This window comes from Pseudorca crassidens, chromosome 11, assembly GCF_039906515.1.
Source record: "Pseudorca crassidens isolate mPseCra1 chromosome 11, mPseCra1.hap1, whole genome shotgun sequence".
NCBI classification, from domain to species: Eukaryota; Metazoa; Chordata; class Mammalia; order Artiodactyla; family Delphinidae; genus Pseudorca; species Pseudorca crassidens.
The window spans coordinates 41,040,155-41,062,240 of NC_090306.1; the positions used below are offsets into that span (position 1 = coordinate 41,040,155).

Here is a 22,086-nt window from a genome sequence, read left to right on the forward strand (position 1 = left end):
ACAGGACACACCCAGGACTGTTCCCCTCCACGGAGCCCCAGAAGCCCTCCTGCAGTTCCCACCTACCCCTCTCAAAGTAGCCAGTCTCCTGCCTTCTATCACCATAGATTAGTTTTTCCTGTTCTTGAATTCTATTTATGCTTTCTTTTGTGTCTGTCTTCTTATGCTCAGCGTTACATTTATGAGATTCATCCGTGATTTTGTGTGTAGTTGGATTTTGTGTATTCCCATTGCTTTGTTCCTCTATTGTATAAATACACTACGATTTCTTTTTATTCTACTGTTGATGGACACTGGTGTTTTCAGTGGGAAGTTTTTATGAGGAGTGCTGTAAATGAGTGTATTCTTGTATATCTTTTGATTTACACTTTTCTGTTGGGTTTATTCCTATGAGTGGAGTTACTGGATCATATAGTATACATATATTCAGCTTCAGAAGATGCTGCCCAACACCTTGCCAAAGCAGTAGTATGAATTTACGTGCCCATGTGCTGTATCGGTAAAGTCTCATGTGCTGAGTGTATCCTTATTAACACTGGCTTTTCTTCTCCCATTTCTTCCTTTTCTCAATCTTCTCTGTCTTCTCCCCCTCCTCCTTCTATTCCCTCTTCCTTCTTGTTTCTCTTCCTTTCCCCCTTCCCCTTCTCTTCTCTTTCTCTTCCTCCTTCTCTTTCTCCTCTCCCTCTCCTCCTCTCCCTCCTCCTATCACTCCCCATCCTCTTCTTCCTTCTTCTTTAGACCTTCTTTCTGGTGGGTGTCTACTGGTAACATAGCATGGATTTGATTTGGATTTTCTTGATGTCTAAAGAACTTGAGCATCTTTTCACTGTATTGGCCATTTGGAGATGCCCTTTTGTGAAATACCATTTAGAAAAACTGGGTTACCAACCTTTTTCTTATAGTTGTGAAGTTCTTTATAGAGTCTGGATGTGAGTTCTTTGTCAGATACATGTATTTCAAATATATTCTCCCACTTGAAAGTTATTAAACAATTAAAACTCTGACATATATTGTAAGTTTTAATAAATACTCTATGAGAACACAAATTTCCTTTTTTAGTTCTAATTTGCTTTTCGGTTCTAATTTGCTAAAAGTTTATCATAAAAGAGTGTTGCATTTTATTTTATTTTATTTTATTTTTGCGGTACGTGGGCCTCTCACTGTGTGGCTTCTCCCTTTGCGGAGCACAGGCTCTGGACGTGCAGGCTCAGAGACCATGGCTCACGGGCCCAGCCGCTCCACTGCATGTGGAATCTTTCTGGACCGGGGCACGAACCCGTGTCCTCTGCATCGGCAGGCGGACTCTCAACCACTGCGCCACCAGGGAAGCCCTCATTGTGAGTTTAATGTCAGTAGGATCCATGATAGTAGTCTCTTTTTCATCCCTGATACTGTAATTTGTAATTTTTTCTCCTTTTTCTCGATCAGTCTTCTGAGGAGTTTATTCTTTTCATTAGTCTTCAAAGAGCCACCTTTAGATTTATTGACTATTTCTATAGTATACCAGTTTTCTATTTCAGTAATTTTGGTTATTTATTATTTCTTTTTATCTACTTCCTTTAGGTATAATTTGCTGTATTTTTAAACTTCTGTTTACGGGTACTTATGCCTTTTTAAATATGTGCATTTAACACAATAAATTTTCTTATAAGCACAGCATTAATATCATCCCACATGTTTTGATCTGTAATATCTTTCCTAACCTTTAGTTAAAAATATTTTCCAATTTCTACTGTGATACCTTCTTGATCCTTATTTAATTTCTAAGCATTGGGAGATTTTAACTTATCTTTTGTGATTAATTTTGAGCTTAATTTCACTGTGTTAAGAACATACTTTGTATGATTTTGATATTTGAAAAGTCTTTGAGGCCTATGAGTAATTGGGGTAACTATTCCATAAACAATTATAAAGAAAGTATATTCTGCAATTGTTTGTTCAGAGCTCTGCATATGTATTTTAGGAAAAGTTTGTTAATTGTGTTGTTCAAATTGTCTAGGTCCTTTCTGATTGTTAATCTGATTATATCAGTTACTAAGAGATAGCAGCTAAAATCTTCCATTATGTTTGTGGATTTATCTATTTATCCTTTCCATTCTGTAAGTTTTTTTCCACTACCACATGAACAAACCCAGGCTATGCTATTGGAGGATGAGAGACCATATGAATATTCCACCGCCACCCCAGCCATTCCGGCTAAGATCTCAGACATGTGAGTGAACCCAGGCATAAATAGTTGATCCTGGTCCAGACTAGAACGATCGCCCGGCTGTTCTTAGCCCAAACTGATAAAGACAGACTCATAAGCTAGGTAAAGCTTTTGTTGCTTTAAGCCTCTAAGGTTTTGGTTGATATGTTATGTAGCAATAGGTAAATTAATTAGCAAAGTTTTGTAATTTGGGGGCCATGTAAGCATTTCCTTCCTGGATTTGATTTTCTAATTGGTCTCCTGGGGCATGTTGGGATGCAGTTAAGCATCTGAAAGAAATGAGAGGTGGTATAGATGGAACGTGAGGAGACTTCAAGCAAGAAGTATTTCAGATAGAGAATGAGAGGGTGATTTTCTTGTCAAAGAATGATCAGTAGAGTTGGGGGGATTCAGAACTATCTTTTTCTCCCAAATGTCACCATTCTAATTTTCATGGTTCCACTCTTTCTCAGTCAATGCTCTGCTTTCACATAAAATTGTAAGACTTAATTTCCCAAACCACACGATGACACTCTGCATCAGATCTTCCATATATTTTTCTTGAGATAAGAGATTATATTAGGGTAATCTGAGAAATTCCCTGGTTCTCTGATCATGCCTTGATCTAAAAACTTACAACACTGGGCCTTGAATTTCCTTTCTTTAAGCTCCAAAGTGCAATAGAAACATCTAGCCTTCAGTACTGTCTTGTATTTCTTGTGCCTCTCATACTGTGCTATGGAATAGTCCCCATCTGTCAAAAGTGCCAACAGGCACTTGCTCCATATGGCTTTAAAGATGGTTTAAGCAGCTATTTTGCCATTGCATGTTGTGAATAATAAGTATTCTATTCTTTAACGGCAACTGGGTCGTCACTACCTTCCAATCTACCAAGTCAGATAACCAGTCCCAGTCAATCGAGGTACCCCAGTGAGAGGTCAGCATAGTTAACTGAATCCATTCAAGCCAGTTTAAGCAGAAAGAGATTTAGGGTAGAGAATTAGATGCTTTTAAAACTGGAGGCTGGAGTAACAGGCTCTAGGCTCAGCTTCTAAGAATGACTCCTAAAATGGTCCTGAAGAACTGGCCCACGAAGGGAGCTTGTACCTCGACCACAACCAGGAATCTAGGAAGATAGGAAACCGCCACCACAGCTACTGGTTCTAGAATGTCTCCTACCCCTGACCTCTGCCATGATGTGGGCAAGTAAATGTATCCCCTTGCTCCCAGTACTCATAAAGCTAGGAGTGGGCCTAAAAGACCAGCCTCTTCTATATCTGACACAGAAATACCCCCAAGGCACCACTTTCCAGAAGAACTAATAGAGCACAACTTCTCCCTTTCTAGATACCCTAGAATATTTTTTTTTAATGGAAATGCATTTCTTTTATTTATTTATTTATTTTATTTTACTTTTGGCTGTGTTGGGTCTTCGTTTCTGTGCGAGGGCTTTCTCTAGTGGTGGCAAGCGGGGGCCACTCTTCATCGCGGTGCGCGGGCCTCTCACTATCGCGGCCTCTCTTGTTGCGGAGCACAGGCTCCAGACGCGCAGGCTCAGTAGTTGTGGCTCACGGGCCTAGTTGCTCCGCGGCATGTGGGATCTTCCCAGACCAGGGCTCGAACCCGTGTCCCCTGCATCGGCAGGCAGATTCTCAACCACTGCGCCACCAGGGAAGCCCATACCCTAGAGTTTGATCTTCCAAATCTCATACAGGTATATCTGTTGGCCTAAGCTGTATGACTAACTGAACTCTTAAGGAATCACAGAAATGTGGTCTTTCACTTTTCATCTCCTATTTTCTGACTGCACAAAGTATATCGGTAGCTCAATGGCATCAGCAACATTAGTAAGGGAATAGAGGTGAGCAAGCCTATTGCAGAACCTGACCCAAGGGCTAGAATAGTTAATACCAGTGTCAGTGATATGGGTGATGCTCAGTACATATTATCTGTTTTTATTGTTATTGGTCTGGCATTGCTCATCAATGGGAAAAGGCAGACTCCAGGGTAGGGGAATCTGAAGCTTCTTCAGGCCAGAGTAGAAACAAACCTTTATGTTGTTTTCTTTTTGCTATGAGTGTCATGCTCTTACAAAAGGCTTTCCCAAAATACTAATGCTAGAAGGGGGCTAGTTTTTGATGAGTAACTTTTCATACTGTTTCTCTCTCATCATTAACTTTCTTCATCATTTAACTCCCCTCTTGAAAAAAATTCCACTTTCTATCTCTCCTTACCTGGTCTTTCTGTTTCTGTTTCTTGGTTCCCTGCTCTCCCTCCCCTCTTTCCTGCCCTTCCGCTCCCTCCTTCTCTCCTTTTCCTGACTTAAAAGTAGGGTTTTTACATTATTAGAAACATTTTATATTATTGTTTTTCTAGAGTAAAGCCCTTTTCACTTCACTATAATGAATTAATATTTGTAAAGCATTTAAAATAGTTTCAGGCACATAGTAAGCATTGTTTGTGCCATTTGTTCACTTTTATTTATTTACTGGTTTAAAAAAAAAGACATAATTTAGGAATACTCTGGAGCCCACCTTGCATCATAGGGATTTTTCTTTTAAATCTTTAGGAATTAAACCACTTTGGATAGGATCCTATTTTTTTTACAGTTATAAATAATAACTGTAGATATAATTGAAACATAACATTATATTAGTTTAAGGTATACAACATAATGATTTGATACATGTATATTTTGCAAAATGATTACTGTAATAAAGTTAGTTATCCATCACCTCACACAGTTACAATTTTTTTCTTGTGATGAGAACTTTTAAGATTCACTCTCTTAGCAACTTTCAAATATACAACACTGTATTGTTAACTGCAATCATCATGCTGTACATTACATCCCCAGGACTTATGTATCTTATAAATGGAAGTTTGTACCCTTTGACCACCTTTCCCCAGTTTGCCCCCTGCCCCGGCATTCACTGATCTCTTCTCCATATCTTTAACTTCAGCTTTTTTAGATTCCACATATAAGTGAGATTATACAGTATTTGTCTTTCTCTGTCTAACTTATTTCACTTAGCATAATGCCCTTAAGCTACAACCATGTTGCTCTAATTATTTTATACTAAGTCCTGCCCTTGAGTGAAAAACATAAGAGGGTGATTTCAGAAAAGGACCCTGATGAAAGCAAGAAAGTAGAAGTACGTTGATAGAGAATAAACACTTGCAAGTCTGAGAGGATGTAGCAGAACCTGCATTCAGGGCCCATGTCCTGGGAAGCTCATGTCAGGGAAGGCCTTGCCTGTAAAGATGTCCTTTAGATTTGCAGGGGGCAGAGACAGGGGCTGTGAGTGGGAAACCCTGAGTCTGGCTCACCTGGGGCCCTTACAGCTATTAGCTGCTTTGTCTTCCTGCACTTCAAGCACGGTTGAGTTTAATAAGGCTGTTGGATGGTCTTTTCGTCTATACATCCTTCCTTATGTTTTCCTCAGCTGTGACCAAGCCAGGTGGACACTGGGTGCCAAGCTTTCAGCCTGTGAGATAGCAATTTTATCTTGAAGTCCCTTCAAAGGAGCATTTTACAGTCCCTGTCTCAGCTTTTTAAGGTGAGGAAATGATCATTTTAAACAAGGGCTGCAATAGACCTCACATTTGGCACCTTCTTTGTTAGATTTAGCCATTTCAGGAGGAAACAAGATGGCAGAGGAGGAGGTTCTTGACAAGAATAGTCATTAGCGGAGCCTGATTCAAGAACTAACAGATCCTACATCTGAAACTAAAACAACATTGTAAAAACTATACTCCAATAAAAAAACCCCAAAAAAACAAAAAAACAACTAACAGAACCTGATGTTTGCAAACCGTTCCTTACATGGAATTACATACATTCATCAGAACGTAAGTTCTTCAGTAATGCTGAGGAAAACCCATCAATGATTTGTGGCCAAGCAAAGATCCAGCTGTTTTCTCCAACATGACAGGGCTCTATCCAGTGTAGTCAATGTGACTGACAGATGGCTACCTTATAGGCAAGATGACCATTTACCTTCATTTTCCAGGAAAGCGCTGGTTTATGCGTGTAGTCCTTGCATCCGTCCAGTTAGTAGCCCCATTCACTCTCATGCGTATACAGATTTGGATGATAATTCTTTAATAAACAAACAAGTGGTCAGGAACAAGTTGCGCCGGGATATGCAACATCTGCTCTTGCCCTACAGGGTTCCTTCATAAATTGTGATTTCTGCTAATTGAATTGGGAGCTTAATGGAATCTTCAGTGACAGATTGGGGGAGGGGTGCTCCCCACTAACCTGTACCCTCCAGAGCACTGTACCCTCCCTCCAGCCTGCCCTTAAAACTATACAAGACAGGACCATTGACATCATGTTGCTCATTTCCCACCTCCCCACTCCTCTCCTTCATCCTTTGCTGCTGCTGCTTCCCCCTGCTTTCTCCTTCTCCCTCTCTTCTTCCCCCTCCTCCCTCCTCCCCCTCCCCCTCCTCCTTCTTCTACTACTACTACTACAACTATCATTACACATTATTTTTAAATTACATTTTCTATTTTAGGAATCTTTGCTCAACAGTTGGAAAACATATTACAGCTGCACTATAAGAAATTATTTGTCTTAATTAGATGCTTTCCTGGTTACTTGTTCTATTTCTCCTATTCTTGTATTTCTTGTATCCCTTATCATTCCCCTTCTTGGATTACATTTTTGTTTTGAGTAATATTTTTCAGAGGGGTCTGTGGGTGGCAAAATTTCTAAATTGCTTGCGTGTTCAAAATTATCTTCATTTTGCCTTCATACTTGAATGGTAATTCAGCTGGGAAAAGTTTCCAAATCCTTTTCCCTCAGAATATTTTGGGTATTTCTCCATGGTTTTCTAACTTCTTCACTTGCCAATCAGAAGTCTGGTGCCAGATTCATTCTAACTCCTTTGCAACGTTCCTTTCCTTCCATCCTCTCTCTCTCTTTTTAAAAGTTTGTAGAATTTTCTTTTTATCCTTGGAGTTCATGAAAATCACCAAAATGTGTTGTTTGTTAATATTTGCATAAAGCCCACAGTGAGCCCTTTTGATTTGAACACACTTGTCTTTCTTTAGCGTAGGGAAATTTCTTCTACTATTTCTTTGATTTTATTTTTCCCTCCATGCTCTCTGTTCTCATTTTCTTGGGTAAAATATCTGGATGTATATTTATCTGGATACAGCTCCAAGTTTATTAACTTTTCATGGTTTTCATTTTTCTTTCTTTTTGAGCTGTGTTCTTGGAAAAGTCCTTAGCCTAAGCTTCCAGGATGCTAAGTGTGTCTCTAGTCCTCCCCGTTCCTATATTCAGTCCTTCTAATGAGTTTTCATTTTAGCTACCAGATTTTTAACTTCCAAGAATTATTTAGTGTTCTCATGCTTAAGTTTCATACTAAACACTTCTCATTTAGTGGATATAACTTTCTTGAATTCTCAGAAAACATTTCTGTAAAGATTTTTTTAGGATTTATTTACTATCTTGCATTAATTTTGCTTCCCTTGATGATAATTCTTCTGCCTCTTCCATTTATTGGCTTTGTTTCTGTTTTATCAAATGCTGGGATCTGACTCTATAGTGAGTTGTCCGATGTGATAAGTGGGCTTCTTTTGAAGTCCAGAGAGGCTTATCTTTTGAGTGTGAGGCTGTATGTCCACAGAGAAGCCAGAAGTGACCTCGGACATTACACTACCTCTCTCTCCAGCCCCTGGGCTCATGTTGGGCATTCTCTACGAGTAAACCTATTGTCTAGAGAGGTGTTCTTAGGACTTTAACTGGGGCAAATGCTATAGGCAATGGCCTGGAAAGCAGATTCCCAAACTCTGTTAGGTTTTGCCAACATCAAAGTCCAGTCCATCTGCTTTATATCATACAGAAATTCCTTAATATTCTGGTCTGCTAAAGTCAGCTTTCTGGTTTACTAGTGTTTCTAAAGATTTGGTTTTTATCCCTTCTATGATATTTAGGAGCGAACTATAAGTAGTTCATCCATTTTGAACTTTAAGGCACACCAATTCTCCAACTATTCTCATCTCAAGGAAGGTTTGCCCAATCTGAACAGTATGGATTTTATGGTTGATAAAGTTGCCCATACAACACCTCTTACTATGTACTTCTATTTACTGCTTTCTAATTATGTCTCTAATTCTATGGTTTTTTAAAGTTCTAACTCATTAATGTTGAAGGAAATCCTATCATATGCTACAATAATATTACGACGACATTATGCTAAGTTAAATAAGCCAGTAACAAAAAGACAAATACTGCACGATTCCACTTATATGAGGTATCTAAAGTAGACAAACTCTTAAAAACAGAGACTAGAAAGGTTGTTGCCAGGGGCTGGGTGTGGCCAGGATGGGGGGATTGTTCAATGGGTACTGAGTTTTAATTTTGCAAGATGAAAAATGGTTAAGGTGTGTTTTTAACAGCAACAAAAAATATTAGAGCTTTAAATCCCAGTTTGAGAGAAGATTTATATGTAAATAGTCCAGGAAGAGGGAAACAACTGGCTTAAATTTAGCCATAGCTGTAACTGACCAGTATCAGACCCTATTCTAACAGCAGGTTTGCAGAACAGGAAGGGTGGCTGAGAGTTTGACTCTGTGGGGCTTCTGAAGGGGCAGGGTGGGCACAGCATGATACCAAAGGGTTAAACAAATGCTGACTGTTACACAGGAAAGTCAATGGTATTCTGATGCTGACATTTAGGAATAGAGCAATACAGATTTGATTGGTAGTTCAGTTTCCTACAAAATTCCTTCAAGGAGTCAAAGGATGTTTGGAAAACGCATCCTATGGAATCCTCTATGTAGTTCATGAGATTATGAGCTTCTTTTGAAGATTATCTTGTGTATGTGAGTGTGCTCTGAAAAGCTAAAAATATACAAGGTGGGTATTTATGGTGACAAAATCAGCAACAAGAAATTGTTTTGACCTGCTTTTCCATTTTAAATCCTTAGTCATCTAACTTGCTAAAAGCTAAATTTAAAAAGCCTCTGTGTTACAGGATAACTCTTCACCCTGCTGTTCTAAGTGCATGCTTCCAATTTCATGGCAGTGACACCACACTGAGCATTAAGGAGAAGTTACAAAATATCAAAATTCCAAATGAACTAATATATGAAAATTAAGAAATACTAATGTTATCTTTTGATGAAAGATCATGAAAACAAAAATGGAACACTCAAATTTCTAAGCTGTAACCTTATTTGGAGCAGGAGAATTTTCGTTACATAAAGTTAATGGTTTTAAACACCTCAGGACAAACTAATCCAAAAGCAACTTTTTATTTCAGAAGGGTCTTGCTTAAGTGGTTTTCTATCCTCTTATCTTCTCATTATTGTGAATATTTGCTTTATAAATATATTCTCCCATGCAATCAAGATCAAGTTATCTGCAGATCTGGTATCTGGTGAGAGCCCTCTTCCTAGTTTGCAGATGGCTCTGCTTCTTCATGGCAGAGAGAGAGAGATAGAGACAGAGAGATAGAGAGAGAGAGGGAGAACACTCTGGTCTCTTCTTCTTATAAAAACACCAGTCCCATCATGGGGACCCAACCCTCAGGACCTCATCTAAACCTACTTACCTCCCAACAGTTTTACCTCCAAATACCATCAAATTGGGAGTTAGAGCTTCAACACATGACACTGGCAGGGGTACAAACATTCAGTCCACTGCAGTGTGTGTGTGTTACTGATGAGTGATACATGGGACTGGGATGTGAAGAGTTGCATAAACCAGGAAGCTATGTCCTGGCCCTCTACTTTAATGCGAGATTCTGCCCAAACTGTTGGGCAATCTGTCTTTCAAGGACATTTTGAAAGTATTACAGGAATACAGCAATTTTGCAACTTTCACTTGGTAAGTTTTCCTCTAAATTTTCCTCTAGCTGAAGGCGCCTTTGTAGACTCAGCGGGTGCCCAGGGAGGATCTGCTTCAGGTCATTTGTGTTTCTGATGGTAGGGCTTTGAGGCAGGGGGCTTTCCCAGGATCCCCTGGCAGGGGGAGGTAACTACCACTCAAGCCTCCAAAGCCTCACTTCTCAATTTTTCTACTTTCCCATCAGCAGAATTGGAGTTGGAAGTAAAATAATTTAATTAACTCTTATTCTAAACAAGTAGTGAAAATAATTACATAAAGTTCTACTAAACAGTACTTCATTTCATAACATTATCAAATAGAAAATTATCTACGTGATGAGCAACCTTCATAGATAAATAATTATTTTATGAAATAGTCCATCTTCTTCTTTTCCTTTTCCTACACAGCAAGATGAAGACTACTGTCATTTCAGCAGCAGCAATACTCATCCAGCAACCCATCAGCAGCTGGCTAAGATTTGTACCTTTAGGAAGAGATAAATGCAAAATGGCAACTGTTTTTGGTTCTCTTTAAGTTCCTGAGTTAGCATAGGCTATAAGAAATGCTGATTACCCATCTAGGAACAGAAGTTTGGGCTGCAGACCAGGTTTAGACAATGTTTTACTCACCAAGTAAAACTTGTTGATTCCAAAATTTTAAGTTAAAAACCTGTCAATGACAGAAAAAATAAGCCCATCACTTTATGGAGAACAGTCAAGTTTTCCTTTGAGATAACAATACCAGGAACCTGACCATAAAATAATCAATATCATGTAGCTTATTCACAAACAACCCTGATAAAATGTTCCATGACCCTGTGCCAGGGAGGCTGAGCTATGAACAGGGGAGAACTGGGGTTCTGGTTTTCTCCCTGCACCCACAGGGCTGGTGGAAATACTCCAGCTTAGTGACAGTTACACTTAATGTCAAACTAAGAGTAAAGATTCTTGTCTAAGAGGCTTATTGCTGGAACTACACACTGCATGAGCCAGGCTTGGGACTTACGGAGACCAGGAAGGCCAAGTGCAGTGTGGAGACCATTTCACTATTATTCCTTCATTCCTGGAACTTCAATTTCCCTTTAATAAAATGAATATAATATTTTCTTCCTAGGAGTCTACTAAATTGACCAGTTAGACCAAAATTAGGCTGATTCCGAAAAAATTCAGATTGCAGTGAGTTCATGTTTTATTTGGTCACCTTCTGTAACCCTCCTTTGGTTGGCCTGGCCTGCTCCATCCCACCTCCAAAGCACAGACACACACACACACACACACACACAATACCATTCTAGAATTAGAGTAGCCCATGGTGATAGTAACCATACTGTTTTGTACTACCATGCACAGGAACTCTAGAAAAAATAGACCCCATATACTTTTGACCAAAGAATGTTAATAAGGTGGGGTGTTTTTTTTTTTTTTTACAGAAGTATATTTTGTTAAACTTAAGACGTTTTTAAATTTTAAGATGCACCATTATTTTATGAACCACTAGAAAAGGAAAATTGCTGTCAATTAAACTAAAACACTGCTTTCTTTTCTCTTTTTATTTTGTCAGTCTTGCTAGAAGTTTATCGATTTTGAATTTTCCAAAGAATCAGCTTTTGTTTTGTTGATTTTCTCTATTCTTATTTTCAGTTTCATTGATATATGCTCTTACCTTTGTTGCTTTTCTTCCTTCTGCTTTCTTTTGATTTATTTTGTTCTTTATTTCCTAGTTTCTTAACATAGGAACTTAAATTATTGATTTGAGACCTTTCCTCATTTCTAATGTAAGCATTTTAGTGCTATAAATTTTCCTCTCAACACTGCATTAGATACATCCCACATATTTTGATATGTTTTTTTAAAATTTTTAGTCAGTTCTATGTATTTAAAATTTCCTTTGATACTTTTTCTATGACCCATGGATTATATAGAAGTGTGTTGTTTAATTTCCATGACTTTGTGTTATTGATTTTTGGTTGATTCCATAATGGTCAGAAAACACACTTTGTATGATTTTAATTCTCTTAAATTTGTTGAGGTTTGTTTTATGGTCCATGATAAGGTCTATCTTGGTCAATGTTCCATGGGTGCTTGAAAAAATTCTGTGTATTCTGCTGCTGGAGATGTAGTGTTCCATGTGTATCATTTAGAACATTTTGGTTGATTGTGTTCTTCAGATCTCTATCTTTGCAGATTTTCTGTCTGGTAGTTCTATCAGTTTCTGAGAGATTAATGTGGAGATCTGAAACTAAATTGTGGATTCATCTTTCTAGTTCAGCTCTGTCAGTTTTTGCTTCATGTATTTTGAGGCTCTGCTGTTTGGTGTGTGCACACTTCTGCTGGTTTGATCCTTTTATCTTTATTTACATGATAGGGACAAAGGCTCATCCTTTTGTCCCTAATACTTTTCTTTCCTCTGAAGTCTACTTTATCAGATATTAATATAACCACTCCTGCTTTTCTATTATTATTAATTTTTGGTCTGTATATATTTTCTCACCCTTTTACTTTCAACCTATCTATGTCATTGAATGTGAAGCAAGTTTCTTGTTATCAGCATAGAGTTGGGTCATAATTTTTATTCATTCTTCTAATCTTTTTTTTTTTTGATTGGCATACTTAACCATTTACATTTAAAGTAATTACTGGTATGTAATTGCTTAAGTCTGTCACTTTATTATTTCTTTTCTTTTTGTTTCTTCTCATTCTCATTATTCTGTTTCTCTTTCCTTGGCTTCCAGTGGGTTAACCATTTTTGAGGAATTCATCTTGGTTTATTGATAGTGTTTTTGAACATATTTCTCTGGATAGTTTTGTAGTGGTTGCTCTGGGTATTGCAGTATACATATGTTACTTATCACAGTCAACTGGTATCAACATTTAATCACCTTGAGCAAATCGTGAAGACCTCACGATTCTATTTAGGTCTCTGTTACCTTCACCATTTAAAAAATTATTTCCTTGAGTATGAGATGGTATTTTGATTTTTGTTTCAATCACAAAATGTATTTATAAAACTCATGAAGAGAAGAATAGTCTATTGTATATATCCATATTTCTGGTCTTTCCTTTGTTTCTTCTTTACTGTTGCTCTAACATCTGTTCTTTTATCATTTACTTTCTTTTTGAAGGATGTTCTTTAGTCAATCATTAAGAGTAGGTCTGCAACAATTCTTTCAGTTTTCCTTTTTCTGGGAGTGTGGTTATTTCCCTTCATTCCTAAAGGATAGTTTTGCTGGATATAGAATTTGCAGTTGACAGTTCTTTTCCTCTCAGTGCTTGAAAAATGCTGTGCTCTTTCTTTCTGATCTCCACATGTTTTGATAAGAAATCCTCAAACATTTGAATTAGTGTTCCTCTATAGATAACATTTTATTTCTCTTGAGATGCTTTCAAGACCTTTTCCTTATCTTTAGTTTTTAGAAGTTTGACTATTATTTGGTGTGGACATTTTTTGATTTATCCTTTGGGTATCATTGAGATTTTTAAAATATGTAGCTCTGTATCTTTCACCAAATTTGGGAAATATTTAGTCATTATTTCTTCAAATAGTCTTTTAGCACCAATTTCTTTCTCATTTCCTTCTAGGATTCTGATAATACAAATGTTGATTTTTTTGTTTGTTTTTGCCACATATGTTCACAGCTCCGTTCTCTTATTTCCTTCTCTCTTTCTCTCTCCCTCCCTCCCTTCTTTCCTTCCTTCCTTCCTTCCTCCCTCCCCTCATCTCTCTCTCCTTCTCTCTCTCCTCCTTCCTTCCTTCCTTCTTCCTTCATTCCTTCCTCCCTCCCCCTCCTCCCTCCCTCCCTCTCTCTCTCTCTACCTCTCTCTCTCTCTCCCTTTCTTTCTTTCTTTCTTCCTTCCTTCCTTCCTTCCTTTCTTTCCCCAGTCTCTTTCCTTCCTTTCTGTTGTTCAGATTAGGTGAATTCTATTGATATTTACTCAAGTTCACTGATTCTATCCTCCATCATCTCCATTCTACTACTGAGAACAACCAATGTATTTTTCTTTAAATTTCTGTTATTGCATTTTTCAGTTTATAATTTCCATTTGGTTCTTTTTTGAACTTCAGTTTCTTTGTTGAGATGTTCTATTTTTTTCACTCATTTCACGGAAATTGATAACTGTTCATTGAAGCATTTTTATGATTGCTGCTTTAAAAGCTTTGTCAGATAATTCCAATATCTGATTCATCTCAGTGTTAGCATCAGTTGATTATCTTTTTCAGTCAAATTTTAATTTTCTTCATTCTTGGTATGACAGATGATTTTCAATTGTGTATCAGACGTTCTATTTAAATTTTTTACTGTAGCAGGCAGTCACTCTGTTTAGATTTGACACAAAGGTCCTGGCCTACTTTGTGGCTGTAGTACTAAGTACAGTTTAATGTTAAGAATCTTTGTTGTTTTATTTGCTCTGCTTGGTTTATGTGACTCTGCTGGGGCTTCTACTGATCCCTGCTATTTCTGTGGTAAGAAAATAAAATATATTCTTTTAAGTCACCAAGTGTGTGGTAATTTTTTTTTTTTTTGCGGTACGCAGGCCTGTCACTCTTGTGGCCTCTCCCGTTGTGGAGCACAGGCTCCGGATGAGCAGGCTCAGCGGCCATGGCTTACGGGCCCAGCCGCTCCACGGCATACGGGATCTTCCCGGACCAGGGCACGAACCCGTGTCTCCTGCATCAGCAGGCAGACTCTCAACCACTGCGCCACCAGGGAAGCCCATGGTAATTTTTTATAGCAGCAAAGGAAATCTACTACACAGTATGTGGAAAGCGTGTGCATATATGTGTGTGGGGGGGTGAGTGGTCAAAGAGAGGAATCATGTTCTTGTGCATAATGCTTGCTCTTGTACTCCATCTCTTTACCTGATAACTCCAATGTGTACTTTAGGATTTAGCTTATGGAGTATCTGTTGCCAGCAATCCCTGACAACTTCTCTTTCCCAAGGCTGACGTGGACATTCCCCTTAGTAGTTCCAGGGAATCCTGGGTATATACTAAAGAATTTTCCATTTTATATTGTAACTATCTGTATACATGTGCTCCCTCCTCTAGACTATAAGCTCCTTAAAGATGAGGACTACTCTGTATTCTTGTACCTAGTGTGGAATCTGGCACATGTTCCTCACTGAGTAGATGTTTACCTGTTAAATTATTCAGCCTGAATGGTAAGGCAGAGTGTTCTTCAGAAGCACTTGACTTTTCTACTCATTTCCAGGACCAAGCTGCAGAAATCATTGCTGCATGGTATGCTTTGGAATTCTCCCATTGGAGAGAGTTCTTCCATCCCTTATTCATGACTATTGCCAAACATTTGAACTAGAGTTGTGACTATGTTCAAGAAAGAATCTTCTGACATTTCCAAAAATTCCAAGCTAAATGATCTTGGGAATTGCATTACACAGAAATTATTCCAGCAAAAATGAAGAAACTAAAGCTCAATAAAATTAAATGACTTGACCAAAACATGTATATGGGACTCAAATCCTGGTCTACTGACTATGCTACACCATTTTCTTCCTGCCATCCCTATCTTGTCCCAGCCCTACCTCTGGCCATGGTCTGCCCCATCCTTTTAGGTTCTGCTTCAGTCATCAATGACTATTCCCTAATTGTGAATTGCAATTTCATTTAATTCTGCCTTTAGACTCAGCTGAAAATATAGAAATTGGCAGTATGCATTCATTCTTTTTCCAGAAAATATAAATAGAAAATTTTTTTCGTCTGAAAAGTTTTTCCTAACAATAAAAGGAATATATAGTCTTTGTAGAAAATTTAGAAAATAACAGAAACATATGAAGGTGAAAACTAACATTGCTAATTATTTTACTACTTACAAATATCTACTTTTAACATTTTAGGTCTCTTTCATTTTTTTCTATGCCTATTTTTTCTATTCCATGTAGTTTTAATATGTAAACTTGGGATAAGAAAGCATTTATTCTTGTTTTTTTTTTTCACTTAATATTATACCATAGTTTTTCATTTCATTGGTGATTATTCAAAAACATTTTTAATGACTGTGTCATATTCTAGCCTATGAAGGTCCTAGAATTTATTAAATCATTCCACAGTTTTGGATCTTTGGAGTATTTCAAAATTGTAACCCATTATATGTTGAAAGAATACATGAGTACATATTAGTCAATTCACTTCTCTGATTATTTCCTGAGAATAGATTCTTATAAAAGAAATTGGTGGATCAAAGGACAAGAACATTGAATTTTGTAGTTTCATATTGCTGCCATAACAAATTATCACAAATTTAGCAGATTAAAATGACACATTTATTATCTCACAGATTTGTAGGGTCACAAGCCTGGCTGGCTCAACAGAGTACTCTGCTTAGGGTGTCTCAAGCCTCAAATCAAGGTGTTGGTGCCCTAGGCTCCTATTTGGAGGCTCAGAGAAGAATCATCTTATTGGCTCATTTAAGTTGCTGGAAGAATTCATTTCTTTTTCACAGTTTCCATGTGGTCTCCTCCATCTTCAAGCCATCAATGACAAGTTGAGTCCCTCTTACACTTTGAATATTTTTGACTTTAGCTGAAGAAAGTTCTTTGATTTTAAGGGTTTATGTTACTAGATTATTCAGGATAATCTCCCTGTTTTAAGATCTGTATTTCATTTATATCTACCAAGTCCCATTTCCCTACATATTTTCAGGTGCCAGGGATTAGAGTGTGAATACCTTTGGGGGACCATTCTGACTACTACAAACATTTGTGAGGATCTTTATAAGTATGATCAGAATGCTTTCCAGATAAGATTAGCAAAGCAAAGATTTCTGTCACCAGAATGAGAGTGATCCACTTCCCACACTCACCAGGACAGAATATTACTTTTTCTTTATCTTAGTACTCTGAAGGGCAAAACAATTTTATTTAATTATGTTTTTACTTGCCTGTCTTTGATTCATAGTGAGGTCATACTATTTGTAAATACTCATTCACCATCCATTTCTTGTCAGTGATTTCATGACCATTGCCCGTTCTTCTATTAGATTCTTGGTATTTCCCTTATTAATTTGTATTATCTTCATACATTAAGGATATATTGGTCTGTATTTTGTAGTAGCTATTATTTTTAATTGTTTATTCTTTAATGTACAGAATTATTTTTTACTGTTGTGTAGTTATGTGTATTCATCATTGCCTTTGTGATTTCTTCCATTGTGTTCTACTTTCACATGCAGCTATCAAATAGTTTTTCCTAAAATGTCTCCTGGTTATGTTTTGGATTTCATATTGAATTTTTTCATTTTGGTGTGCGGTGTAAAGTTTTTTTTAAACTTTTAAAAAAAATCAGTTTCTTCAACAGTAATAATTAGTACAAATTTTTTTATTGGGAAAAGACAGTCATGAAGATGCATGCTACAGAAGCAAAGGTTATGCAAACTGCTTCTGCACATGAAGGAAAATGCAGAGAAAATGGCAGAACTTCCAAGCTGGTAAGTAAGAACCAAATGAAATAATTTCTCGTTTCCTCTATATGTGCCTGTAACAAGGGATGAGAGAACTAATGAAGTTGATTACAAGTAGCCAGAAAGCTAATGAAGTTGATTACAAGTAGCCAGAAAGGATTTTTGATGTTCTGGTCTTATCTAGGTAGTTCTGGGCCTCCTAATGAAGAGTTAAAGTGACTTAGAAAAAGTTGTTTTTAATCAAAGAGCTGTATAAAAGAAGAATTAAATTAGCATACATTAAATAAAGCTAACTACAAGGCAAAAATACACCAACATAAAAAAAAAAGAGAGAGAAAGAAAAGAAGACTCTTATCCTCCAAATTTGAAAATCTAAAAATTAATTATGACAATACCATTCCAATTAATCTTATCCCAGTAAGAGAGGAATTGCAGAACACCTTTAGGAAAATGAGTAAACATGCCATAGACTGGGAAAATATATTTGCAATTTGACAGGGGACATGTATTCAGAATACATAAAGAACTCTGACAAATACACAATAAAAAGACAAACAACTTAATTTTAAAAATAAGCAAGAGATTTGAACAGACCCTTTACAAAAGGATAGATGAATGGCTATTAAATACATGAAAAGTGTCCAACACTAGTCATCAGGGAAATGGAAATGAAAATCACAATGAGATAACATTTCACACCTACTTGAAAGGCTCTGAAGTACAAAAGACAATGTCAAATGTCAGCAGGGATGTGGAGCAACTGGAACTTGTATGTATTACTGGTGAAAATGAAAATGGTGGAACCACCTTGGAGACCTACTTGGAAGTTTCTTAGAAAGTTAAGCATAAACTTAGCACATGACCTGTCAATCCCACTACTAGTCCATTTCTACCCAATCCTCATCACTCCCATGTTGCTTTCCCTTGTCCCAAATCTTCCATGTCTTTATTTTACTACTTTCATCTTTCTTCTAGTTCCTCTTTTTCCATCCCAAATGAATTCTCCCTAATTCACCATAAAGAGTCATTTCTTCCACACTCGTTCTAGGATGATATAAAATAAGAACGATTTAGAATTAGCTGTGTATTTTGCCAAAATAAGATGGCAACTATATTTTTGAAAGCTATAAATGTTAGTTATATGTCAAGAGTAACAATAAAAATGGAACATATACCAAAATAAAAGAGACAATATTTAGATTAAAAATGTTTTTTCATGTATAAATAATTCACAGCCTTCAACAATAGAAAGAAAATTGCATCATAGTCATTTGAAAAGTTCATTTATTATATACCAATATACACTTTCTGTAATAAAAAAGCCTCCCAATACATTGAACCATCTTATAAATGAAATAAGAAAATAAAGTTTTCATCTGTTTTTAAATGGGGCTAAATTAACCAGTACAAGATGCCATATGTATGTCTGCCCTGCAGTCTATGAGATCTATGATCCTGAAAAAGGCCGTGAGAAAAAAATGGTGCTTTATTATTTGGCACTGTAGTATTGCTCTTGAATATTTATATAATTAAACATGTTGATATTTTCAAGTCAGTCATTTCAAATGTAAAGCATTCAAAATATATACAGATTTTACAGTTTTTCAATTTTTTGGATCAATCTTTGTTATTTACATTTAAATACATTCAGACCAAACATTTTTTTTAACACTCAGAAGGTACCTTTTTTCACTTTCTATTTTGATACACTCTTTAGATGAATGAAAATAGAAATATATCTTAAAAATGCTATTTGGCAAATTTTTTCCAATACTAGTATGTCAGAAGTTATGATAGTTTCTAGTAATGCTCAATTTCCTTAACAAAGTGCACCATTTTACAGTATTATGACTCTAGAAAATAATACAGAAAACAAATATATATTTACTTAAGGCACATTCCAGCAAAAACTATTGAAATATGATTTAATTTTATCATACTTATATATACCTATATTTCATACTTGGCTGTACTAAAATATACAATAAATGTGCTTGATACTGATTGAGAAAAAAAAAAGGAGCAAACTCCAGAAATTCTAGGCAATGAATACTTAATTTTAAATCCATTTCATGAAACTATGTTGTAGAAGTGAGCAAGAATAATCATTTGCATCTCTTTGTAGTGTTAGCATTTTTATTTTTATAGAAAATGGCTCAATATTGTATTAAATAGCAAATGAATGTCAGCAAATACCTGTGCAAGCTAAACTGAATGAAATCCTATTTTAGACCTGCTAAATTAAAAGAACAACCTTAGGGCTTCCCTGGTGGTGCAGTGGTTGAGAGTCCGCCTGCCGATGCAGGGGACACGGGTTCGTGCCCCGGTCTGGGAAGATCCCACATGCCGCGGAGCGGCTAAGCCCATGAGCCATGGCCGTTGAGCCTGCGCGTCCGGAGCCTGTGCTCCGCAACGGGAGCGGCCACAACAGTGAGAAGCCCGTGTACCGCACAAAAAAAAAAAAAAAAAAAAAGAAAAAAAAAAAAGAACAACCTTAGTATTGATAATTATTTGCAAATAGGGAACTTACTTTCTTCTAGATGATTACGATAATATTGTAAACATTGAAGAAGAGCATTACTGAACTATATAACTCAGATTTCAAATTTAATATATCCCCAATAAACAGATACGTACACATGGATTTTTGAGCCCATCAAATTAATTCCCTACTCTCATCCCCAATAATATAAATGTTTGACTGTGAAGAGAGAAAACTACACATGTAAAAAATAAAAATCAAATGTACCATACATTAAAATTCTGATGACTACAGAATAAGATTATATACATAAACATATAGCAATCACAGTTTCCTGCACTGAATGTTTATCAAATAAAAATGTATCAAACAATACTGGGTAGTGTAGCTCCACATGAATCGTGGTCTTCTAAAAATTCTGAATGAGAATGGAAGACGAGAGGGAGGGCATTGTTCAGTGACAAAACTATGACAAGAGGATTGGGAATACCATTGATAAATGCTTCCAGAACACGCAGTTTAGATATAAGCATTGTTTTGCTGTTGTTCTATAATTTAAATAAAGCCCCTCTCTATGTTTCGTAAGATGTTTTAACATTTACAAAAGATCTACTGAATGAAGAAGTCACTAATTCAATGTCACAAACAGGATGGGCAAAATATTCCTTTAGCGTTGACCATAAGATGTTCTAGCCTGGTGTCTCATGTACCGTACAGAGACAGTTCATAAAACATGCCTTTTGCCTCTGTTATTAAATACACCCAGAGTATTTGGTGCAAGATTGAGGGAAGGCGTTAAATAGTAATAGCTTTGCCACCAGGGCATTTTTGTTTGATGTTCTGAGAATACAGGAATTTGGTACTTTTGTGGGGGGAGAAGGTGGGAGGAGAGGGAAGAGGGTATTATCATGCAGCTACCCTTATTCTGCTTGTGCAGAAGCAAAAATACATCATCTCACACTGCTCTAGTAAAACCTGGGTAGAAGTGTGCACCACAGATTTTAAACACATAAACAGCCGTTTGTGATGAAAATGATGATTTCCTCTTCTGCAGGTGCCTGGTGATATTGCTGGTAAACATCTTTGGAATCTTCCTGTTATTTCCTGTGAATAACATTCCAATCGAGATAACTCAAAAGTCTTTGGGTTTGCAACTACCTCCAACAGGAAAATACAGTATTTTTCCTTGGGTTAGTGATGCTTGGAATTTGGGGGATTGTAAATCCAGTCAATTATAATGAGTGCCATGCTTCCAATCATAAAGATGATTCCAACCACAAGGAAAATTAAAGCCTGTAAGTCAGAGAGAACTTGTCAGGGAACACAGAAACTATACTTCCTGAGTACAGTTTGCTTTTATAAGTTGCTTACTTAAGGCAGTCATCTGATTTGCATATTGAATTGTATTATCCTTATAGCTTAGATGTCCATGCCTAGCAGTTCAATCAATTTAGAACCCTAGCTGGGGAAAGAGGGTGAATACAGTAGTAGTGAGATTTAACCCAAATGTTCAAAATAGAAAAATGGTTAATTGATTTGGTACATCAGAATGATGGAACACCCTGTAATCATTACAAATCAAGCAATAGAAAAAGATTTAATGACCTAGGGAGTGCTCACAATCTTTTAGGTGAAAAGGGTCAGGTTATAAAAGAGTAGTATGTATGATATGATTAAATTTTTTAAAGCAAACAAAAACAAAAGCCTACTATAATGCATGTTTCATATTCCTTGAAAAAACTTCAAAGTGTATGCGTGTGTATGTAATTACATATATACACATATATATACATGTACATATAATTACATTCAAATATTTCATAATTTTAACACTAGAAGGAGCCTTATATATTACCACACAGACCAATCTCCTAATTCTACGTATGAGGAAAGAGCAGCTAAAGTTTTTATTTCACTAGAAAGGATCTAGTAGATAATTCTACTCGCTTTTATATCTGGTCAAACTGAAAATAAAAAGACAAGTAATTTGCCAAGGTCACACTGCTATAAAAGTCCAAGCAGAATGGACTACATTGAGTGGAAATTATGGGGCAAGATGATGGGGGGAGCTTTTGATACCAAAGTCCCTGAACCATCTAGAGAGGAGAATGATTCCCAGGCAAAATTCAGGGTCAGTCAGTCAGACTCAAGCCTTA

The 22,086-nt window shown here is 36.8% G+C and overlaps 1 protein-coding gene across 3 annotated transcripts in view; it reads right to left on the reverse strand.

Annotated features, from left to right (window-relative positions):
* Positions 1 to 18,714: 18,714 nt before the first annotated feature.
* SLC38A4 (solute carrier family 38 member 4) overlaps positions 18,715 to 22,086 on the reverse strand; it is a 68,088-nt gene continuing 64,716 nt past the window's right edge. For all 3 annotated transcript variants that reach the window (XM_067696296.1, XM_067696297.1, XM_067696299.1), the window contains one exon: positions 18,715 to 21,223. In XM_067696296.1, coding sequence (XP_067552397.1) covers positions 21,122 to 21,223 — 102 coding nt within the window. In that variant the 3' untranslated portion in view covers positions 18,715 to 21,121. The remainder of the gene's footprint in view (positions 21,224 to 22,086) is intronic.